This window comes from Myotis davidii, unplaced genomic scaffold (genome assembly GCF_000327345.1).
Source record: "Myotis davidii unplaced genomic scaffold, ASM32734v1 scaffold70, whole genome shotgun sequence".
In the NCBI taxonomy this organism is placed as follows: domain Eukaryota; kingdom Metazoa; phylum Chordata; class Mammalia; order Chiroptera; family Vespertilionidae; genus Myotis; species Myotis davidii.
Window position 1 is genome coordinate 406,596 of NW_006282434.1, and position 9,817 is coordinate 416,412.

The 9,817-nt window shown below is 36.2% G+C and overlaps 1 protein-coding gene across 1 annotated transcript in view; it reads right to left on the reverse strand.

Moving 5' to 3' along the window:
• Window positions 1-9,817, reverse strand: part of VWA8 (von Willebrand factor A domain containing 8) — a 368,307-nt gene that overhangs the window by 197,717 nt on the left and 160,773 nt on the right. The window contains exon 18 of the mRNA XM_015559449.1: window positions 3,871-3,947. Within this exon, the coding sequence (XP_015414935.1) occupies window positions 3,871-3,947 (77 nt within the window). The remainder of the gene's footprint in view (window positions 1-3,870; window positions 3,948-9,817) is intronic.

The following is a 9,817-nucleotide window of genomic DNA, read 5'->3' on the forward strand; positions in this document are numbered from 1 at the left end:
CTGAGGGGTCCCAGACTGTGAGAGGGCACAGGCCAGGCTGAGGGACCCCCCCCCGCCGAGTGCACAAAATTTTGTGCACTGGGCCTCTAGTATAGAAATAAAAGAGATATTAGAAATGCTGTCTATTCCTCTCAAGAGATGCAAACACTGAGACTCAAAGAGAAGTTTATGAAAACACTAAAACCCAAAGAGAGATTCAAAAATAGATAGCCTCAAACACATATATAGATTAAAGGTTGAAAATCAATGATTTAAGCATACATATTAAAAAGTTTAAAAAGGACACACTAAACCCAAGAAAACAACAGGAAGGATACAATAAAGATAAAATCAGAAATATTGAAAGAGAAAAGAAAAATACAAAAGAGAGTTTCAACTATGACAAAAATTGGTTGCTTGAACACACCAATAGGATTGGCAAAATTGATCATGAAGGAAAGAGAGAAGGCAAATAACCAATACCAAGAATAAAAATAAAGATATCATTGAATGAGCCAGGGATATTAAAATATCACAAGATGCCTGACCAGTGTGGCTCAGTGGTTGAGTATCGACCTATGAACCAGGAGGTCATGGTTCGATTCCCGGTCAGGGCATATGCTCAGGTTGTGGGCTCTATCCCCAGTAAGGGGGGGGGCGTGCAGGAGGCTGCCAACCAATGATTCTCTCTCATAGATGATTCTATCGCCTCCCCCTTCCTCTCTGAAATCAATAAAAACATTTTTTTAAATCACAAGATAATATTATAAACAACTTTATACCAATAATTAGAAGGAATAATTCCTACAAAAATAAGATGCATCAAAACTTCTTACAACTATTAAAGAAATTAAATCATAAGCAAAAGACCTGTTTACAATGAGTGTGACATACACCCAAGAATAATTATTAAATATCAGTTATATTTCTTTGCCTCCTTTTCTGCTGATTAAGTAACCTCCATAATCTATAATCAGAACTGACTGAGGTAGCTGAGCCTAATATACCTTTCTTTAAAAATATTTTGTCCAATATAAAGAAATGGAAAAACTATCCCATTATAAAAAGAGATTCTCATAAAAAGTGACTTCTTTCTGGGGAATAAACTTGAGAACTGATTTCAAGTTCTGAAGTCATTCTTAAGAAAAAGTTGGCCGCCAAAACCGGTTTGGCTCAGTGGATAGAGCGTCGGCCTGCAGACTGAAGGGTCCCAGGTTCGATTCCGGTCAAGGGCATATACCTGGGTTGCAGGCACATCCCCCGTAGGAGATGTGCAGGAGGCAGCTGATTGATGTTTCTAACTCTCTATCCCTCTCCCTTCCTCTCTGTAAAAAATCAATAAAATATATTTTAAAAAAGAAAGAAAGAAAGAAAAAGTTGGCCTTCTGCTTAACTATTTTAAAATATAAAATTTAAATTATTTGGTTTTGCTCTAAATTGACATCATATGCTTAAGTGGCAGCAGTATATACATTCATTAAAACTTTCAGACAGTTACATATTTTAAGGGCACTGTTAAACAGTGAAAATGAAACACAATGTTAACAAAATAAAGCAGCACAAATTCTCCTAAGAATGAACAATTGCAATGTTCACTGAATCATCCTTAAACTGTAAAATATGGGTCTTGCCATGGCTCAAAAACTAAAACAGTAATATGTTATAAAAAGTTATTAAGGTGAGAACTAGCAAACTAGTTCAATACTTTGATTCTTTCATTATTTTTCCGAAACTTAAAAAAAAAAAAATGGTGGAAATGCTTAAAAGGTAAGGGAAAAAATAAGTTTTTCATATTCAGTGAACATGAAAAATTGAAATAATTACAAAGAACAGTATTACAGCTCCTTAAATATAGAGGTTTTATTTCTTAATCCATTCTATATCTCCTATAACATCTAGCCATTTTGATATAGTATATTCTTTTTTTTCTTATAAAAGTGAGTCAAAACTCCTAGGTTTATATAAGGCATCACTAATACAAAAAAGAACCATGAGAAGATATGGAAATAGGCTAAAAATTTTCTGGAACTATACAGGTGACTTACAGAAGTTTAAAAGTTGAGATAATTTTCACCTATTAAAATTAGCAAATTAAAATTTGCACATATGCTGATAAATTTATTCCTAAGTATTTCATGTTTTAATGCTATTGTAAATAGTACTTTTACAATTTTATTTCCCTATTGTTCATTTGATTTTTTTTACATTCACCTTGTATTCTGTGACCCTATTCAATTCACCTATTAGTTGATTTTGTGTGTGTGTGTAGATTTCTTAGTATTTTCTATACACACAATCATGTCATCTCTAAAAAGAGCCAGTTTTACTTCTTCTACTTGAGCATGTATGCCATTTATTACTTTTTCTTGCCTTATTGCACTGGCTAGGATCTCCAGCATAATGCTGACTATCCTTGCCTTTTCCAGAATCATAGGAGAAAAGCATTTAGTTTTTCACCGTTAACTATAAGTTAGTCATAGGTTTTTCATAGATGTCTCTTATCAGGTTGAAGAAATTTACAACATATTCATGGCATTATATTATAGTCCTTGTCTGTTAATTTCATTATCTACCACTTTAGAGTCTATTTCTATTAAACAATTTTCTTGCTTCTTTGTGTATCTAGCAATTTTCCACTGAATGATTAACATTATGACTACTATGTTGTTGAATATCTGGATTTTATAGTCTTCCTCCACTCAAGGTTAAATCTGTTCAGCTAAGCAGTTAATTTTGTATGAGAAAAATTCATACAAAAGTCATTTTATATGAGAAAAACTTCTAAATAATGTTAAATAGAAAGCATCCTTATTTATTTAAGGCTTATTTTTAAACTCTGCAAGGGTGGCTGTAGAGTAGCTTTTAATGTGAATACCAGGAGTATTTAATTAAGTCCCTGACCATGCGGGAGTTCCAGTGGTTGTTCAGTGCACAGCCATCTCTGGTGGTTGTTCTTTTCCCAGTGCTTGTGAACCTTACTGTGGTATGACTAATCTAGCGCCAGTTACTCCTTCAAATCCCAAGTAGGAGGTTTTGACCATTCTTCTATTTTACTTTGGTTCTCTTCTCTTTTGGCCCACTAACTCTGCCTTCTTTTCTTCTACAATTATTTTTTAAGAACACATAATTATTTAGTGAAAGGACCCAAACAAGAAAACAATTCTTATAATTCAATCCAATGTTTTTTCCACTACACGATGTTTTTTTTTATCTCCTGGGTTCAAAACAATAACAATTTAATCTAGTTTTAAGTTGCTTATTACTTGGTATATTCCTTAATTTCTCTCTGTCCCTCCCTCCTCAGTCCCCTCTATTGACGTGCTTATATTTAATTTTTAAAAGATTTGGAATAGGTTAACTGATAAATCTAAAAACAATTCACATCTAGAAAATCTATTTGATTAAAAACTATCCCTGAAACAGCATTATGACCACACAAATTTAGGTAAAAAGTGTTTTCAAGGAAGGCAAAGAAACTAACTTATTTCTTCCATATTTTTTGGTTCCTTATCTCATACCTGGGATTCATAGTTTATTGTTTCCCTTGGGGGCTATTTTAGCTTCCTATTAGAGTGGGATTTGCCTCTACCTATTTTTCTTCTAATTTAAGAGCCTTTATGTTGATGAAATCTGCTCCTAGAATATAAAGTTCATTACTCTCTGTCCACAAAATATCTATTAATTCATGTTTACAAAGTATTAGTCACTTTAAAAATAAATTTTGCCTGGTTTTATTACCTTTTAAGGAAAGGAGAGATAACAGCAGGAGGAACAGAAATGAAACTGGTTTATACTAGTACAGTTGGACTTTTAAAAAGTATTTTTAAGTTGTACTGAGGAAAATTAAATGATTAAATCAGATCTTAAGAGGTATGGGGCTTTTCCTCTTACCTGTGCAGCTGGATATATTCTCGGGGTCTATTGAGCAGATGAAGGAATCTGTCAACAATCTTGTTTTTTCCTACACCCTGTAATTACACAGAAAACATTAAAAAGAGATTTTTTCTCTTTTTTTCTTAATCTCCCCATGACCACCCATGCAGCCCCAGACAGTTGTCAGCCTGCTCTCTATCTACGAATCTCTCTCTTTCTTTTGCTTGTTAGTTTATTCTGTTCATTAGATTCCACATATGAGTGAAATCATATGGCACTTGTCTTTCTCTGACGAGCTCATTTCAGAGGAGGAGGAAGAAGAGAAGGAGTGGGAGGGGGAAGAAGTTTTTGTATGGAGGTAAACAAACCAGAATTCTTTTTTTTTTTTACTAAAACCTATTTCCTCAAAGTTATACTATTTTGCCTACTATTAATGAAAACGAAACTAGCAAACCTACACAACACAACTTCTATGACAGGTTTTTTTCTTAATTTACTTCTAAATACACTATTTCTAAACTCTTCTCATTAAAAAAATATATAATTTTATCCTTCTACATATTGTTTTTTCTCTTCTGTAATTTTATACTGAAGTGTCAACATTACAGCAGAATATTAACTATTTTAGATTTGAAGAATATCCTTAAAGGTGATCAAATAAGTGTAAAAACAATGATTTCTTTGAATCAGTTCTTCAGATGCATGGTTTTCAGTTGCAGGAAGAGGTAATACTCAAACATTCACTTTTCTTTTATCCCCCTTTCTACTTCTTTAAAACTTTGGAAACCTAAAATTATAACCAGGGTTTATTATTACTAAGTCTCAACAATATGTGTTCTTCCTACAAATGCTCTCATTTCCTTACCACTTACTAATGCTGAGAGTTGCTGTCCTTTTGTAGAAGACAGACAGTTAAAAATGAAATCCACTCCCATGCTATTTCCCCATTTTAAGGGTAGAGGGGGTCAAATATATAATGAAGGAAGACTTAACTTTTGGTGGTAGGCACACAATGCAACATAAAGATGATGTATCATAGAATTGTACACTTGAAACCTATATAATTTTATTAACCAATTAGTGGCCTGGTGCACGAAGATTCACGCACTGGGGAGGGTATTTTCCTCAGCCTGGCCTGCACCCTCTCCAATTTGGGACCCCTCGAAGGATGTCCTACTGCCAGTTTACAGGGATCAGGCCTAAACCGGCAGTCGGACATCCCTCTCGCAATCCAGGACTGCTGGATCCTAACCACTCACCTGCCTGTCTGCCTGCCTGATTGCCTCCAATAAATAAATAAAAAGTTTTCACATGGAGGTGGAATACTCCATTGATGAGATGTAAATATTTTAACAATTGATTTGTGTGGAAAGAATAGAAGTGGATTTAAAAAGCTGAGTTATATATGTTATAGCAATAAATAATACATTGATTTCTCACACTGTGCCAGGCTCTATGTTAAGTATTTTCATATGTTATTTCATTTAATCATCATAACAGTTCCTTGAGGTAGGTATTATGATTATTCCAACCTCACAAATCAAGAAACCAAAGCTCAGAAAAGTTAAGCAACATGTTCATGGCTACACAGCTAATCATCATGGTGCTGGGATTCAAATTCAGGCCTGTCTCATTCTGTGGCTCATGCTTTTAGTTTCAACATTATGGATTATATTTCTTTCAATTTGTAATTGGTTTTGGTAACCCTGGCCTTGAATTATCTCTTTCCCAACATCTACGAATCCATCCTTTAAAAAAGTTAGATAACGAAAAAGTATGGTAGCAAGAACAGAAATTAGACAGATAAGGGAAAAGTATTGTAGCAATTAATTTTTCTAAAACAAAGACCTCATCAGGTCATTTCTGACTAAACTTTTAAAGCTCTTATAGTCCCTGTAAGTAAATGCTAAAAGCATAACCTCAGAAAAACTTCCTGTAAACATCCTGAGCAAAATCCAACATCACAGCAACCTACGCTTTCCAATCACAGTTTTAACCTAAAACAGAAAACCCCCAGGACTACTTTAATTGAATAAATACATACATAGTATCTTATCTTCCTATTTTAAAAGCTATATATTCTCATTTTTTCTCACTGGGAAATTTAGAAAACAAAGCACTTCCCAATGTGCAACTGCTAAAACAAATCTGACACCATATTTTTGTTGCTGTGCATATTTATGTGTGCTTACTAGTCATTATTCTGTATATACAATCTGTATCCTTTAATAAAAATTAGCACGAAATAGCTTTTACATCATTATTTACTCATTTTGAAGATAATTTAAGAGAGTGAAAATTTAAAAGGGAAAAGGAACCTGTATGATGAGAGATCCTCAAAGCTAGAAATTGTCTCATGACAATGGCACTTATCAATTACTGGTTAGTCTTTTGTGTTCCTCATAACAATGGACTGGAAAAAAGGAGTATCACAGAGGTAGGAGTCAGATGGCCTTTAAGTGCAGGGTTAGGAGAAACAGGGAATATGGTAAGCCTCACAGGCGAAAATCACACTGAGGACTGGAAGTAAATGTGCTTTCAGTTTCTGAGAGAAATGTTCAGGGACCATGACTTCAAAGACTTGGAAGTCTGGGACTCTTATGACATACTCAGGCTGACTATTTTGGTCACCCTGTTTCCTCAGAGAGATTAGTAGTAAAATCCTTTTGACGAAAGGGCTTATGCATTTGTCTTCCTGGACAAGAAGAAAATGCAAAACTTGGAAAACTCTATCCACATCCTGTCAAGGGGGGCAAAGTGCAAGGAGTAGAGTAGAAGAAAAGGGCCAAAGAGGAAAGGAAAGCGGGGAGAGTAAATGGGTCTAGGGATGGAATTTTAAGTCCTGGGACTTATAAGTTGAAGGATTGCCACCAAAGAAGAAAAACTTGCAAGCTTGCTGTGTCGGCCCACTGCAAGGCTCACTCAAACATGTTCCTAATCAGCCAACTGTCTTTGTTCACACTGTTCTGACTAGAAGAGCCCATCCGTCCCCATGTATCTGTTATCTTCCACTCACCCCTTGGTGTTCTAGTGAAATGTCCCTGCTTCTCTGAAGCTTTGCCCAATTCTTGCTTTGTCTTCTCTCCTTCAAACCTGAAGACCAGGATAGTTCCTTCCTTTGGGTTCCTAAACCACCATCTCTTAGAGCACTCTCCACACTGTACGCTAGCAATGTGTCAAGTGTCTCAGCAAGAAGACGCACTCCTTGAGGCCAGGACAGTCCCCCTATTCATGTTCCTATCACTGGTGACTCACATATAAATTTTAATAGGTAATAACTATTACAACTTAGGAATGGAAGAAAAGGAAATGGAAGTCATGCAATTTGCTCCTCTTACAGGGGCCAGTAACCTCTTCCAGGGCAGTTCTGCTCCCTTTTATCAAACAAAAAGGAAACTGACATTTACGGGGCCCTTTGCTTTCTGCATACACACACTTTCAGTGTGTAATTACTTGACTCCTCATGCCAGTCATGTGAGTGGGAGATAATGTACCTATTTTGGAGAGAAGGAAATTTAAATTCTAAGCAGTTCAGAACCTTATACACAATGGGATTTTGAAGGCAAATCCATTCTGACTCAACAACTGGGCTATTTTCTGTTTCCCCATCTTGCCAAACAGAATGTCAGGAGATAGCTGCACTGAACTCATGTCATAGAGTCAAAAATCTGTCAGTCCAAGGCTATAAAAACAGCTTAAAACACAAGTCCGGGAACTCCCTGCCTGGTACTAAGGTTTAGGAGGGGAACGATGAGGAAGTCAAGCTGGATCTTTTCTTGGGTAGTAATATTTTAAATGGACTCCAAGTCCATGGCCACTATTCAGCTTTCCCTCATGTCTCTGAAATGCCATAGCTTTGGGCCTTCCTTCCAGTACCCACTTCCCACCTCGCCTTTTTTTTTTTTGGAGGGAACTTTTATTTTTTAAATATCTTTATTAAGGCATTACATATGTGTCCTTATCCCCCCATAATTCCCCACCCCTCATCTCCTCAACCCCCTGGTATCTGTGTCCATTGAGTAGGCTTATATGCATGCATACACATCCTTTGGTTGATCTCTCTCCCTTACTCCAACCCTCCCCTACCTTCCCTCTGAGGTTTGCCCGGCTGATCTATGATTCTCTTTCTCTGGATCTGTTTTTGTTAATCAGTTTATGTTGTTCATTACAATCCATAGTGAATGAGATCATGTGATATTTATCTTTCCCTGACTGGCTTATTTCACTTAGCATAATGCTCTCCAGTTCCATCTATGCTGTTGCAAATTGTAAGAACTCCTTTTTTACTGCAGAGTAGTATTCCATTGTGTAGATGTACCACTGTTTTTTAATCCACTCATCTGCTGATGGGCACTTAGGCTGTTTCCAAATCTTAGGTATGGTGAACTGTGCTGCTATGAACATAGGGGTGCATATATCCTTTCTGATTGGTGTTTTTAGTTTCTTGAGATATATTCCTAGAAGTGGGATTATTGGGTCAAATGGGAGTTCCTCCCCTAATTCTTTAATGTAGCTTTCATAGAGTTATATCAGTTTGTATAATATTTTGAGATGTTTCTGCATTTTTCCTTTTTAGAAAAGCTACTATATAAATGACATTAACAAATACCAACTGCAACCAAAAATAAAAAAAGAAAGCTAATATTACAGTAAAATCACAAGAAATAAGTTGCAGCAGCTTTTCTTTAAGTTTAAAATTCCCATCAAATGTTGAACCTTCCAACTTTGCTTAAAACTAGCCTGAAAATATACTTACCATACTATTAGGAAACTTGGCCCCTGCTTAATTTCTCTCAGGTGGAGTTTCTACTACTATCTGAGCCCAGCTTTGCTCACTTAAATAAAGAGGGCCTAGACAACCTGATCTCTAAATATTATCTGATTCTAGTATTTTTAATCCTATAAATAAGAGATCCCTGATATATGACCAATGGAAATTTATTTTCCAAATTCTTAGTAAACATGCATTACTTACGTAATAAGGAAAAAAATAATAAAACTGAATAGTAAAGGATCCAAAACATTTGCATAAATGGGTTTCTTCAAAAACAGAGCCAACAAACAGTACCAGAAGTCAAACTAGAAGACACATTTCAATCACACTGCTACTTTTTCATGGCTCTAAAACACACAAATAAAAGCTTCCTATCAAAGTTATAACCTCCTTTTCAAGCAGAAATAATAAAATCCACATTCCTGCAATTTCCCTTTAAAATACCACATTGCTATAAATGACAAAGATATACTTTTGAGTAGTTTGGTCATTAAGTATGAACAAAAAAGTCATGACAGATATTGGGGATGGGGGGAGATCAGTGTGTCTACAAAAACAAATTCCAAATTCCAAATAAATGCAAGAAAAATATTCACTAAGAAACACTGGGTGGACAAACTAATTGGTAGAGAGAACAACATGGCAGAATGGCAAAGAATTTTCAGATTGTAATTCAGGCAAATTCACTAAGCAAGGGGATTGAGAAAGGACATACAATAATCTACACTAATAAAAGACAAACATGCAGATTGACAGTACCTTTGCTACACCTTAAGCCACGCCCACCAGCCAATCAGAGCGCCTATATGCAAATTAACTGAACTAAGATGGTGGCCGGCAGCCACGGAGCTGGAGCAAGCAGAAGGCTTGGTTGCCCCAATGATGGAGGAAGCCAAGCTTCCCATCTGCCGTGGCGGCTCTGAGCTTTACTCAAAGCAACAAAGTTTCAATTATAGAAGATAAATAAACCCCAGATACCTGCTTTCAGCCGGCCGTGGCCACTGAGCTGGAGCGAGCAGGAGGCGTGGGTTGCCCCTGGCGAAGGAGGAAGCTAAGCTTCCCTCCCGCCCACGCTGGCCGGCTCTGAGCTCCTCTCAAGGCTACAAAGTTTCAATTATAGAAGGTAAATAAATCCCAGAATAAAAAATAAATAAAAAAAGTAGAGGCTGGGAGCTTCGGTCACCGGGGGGC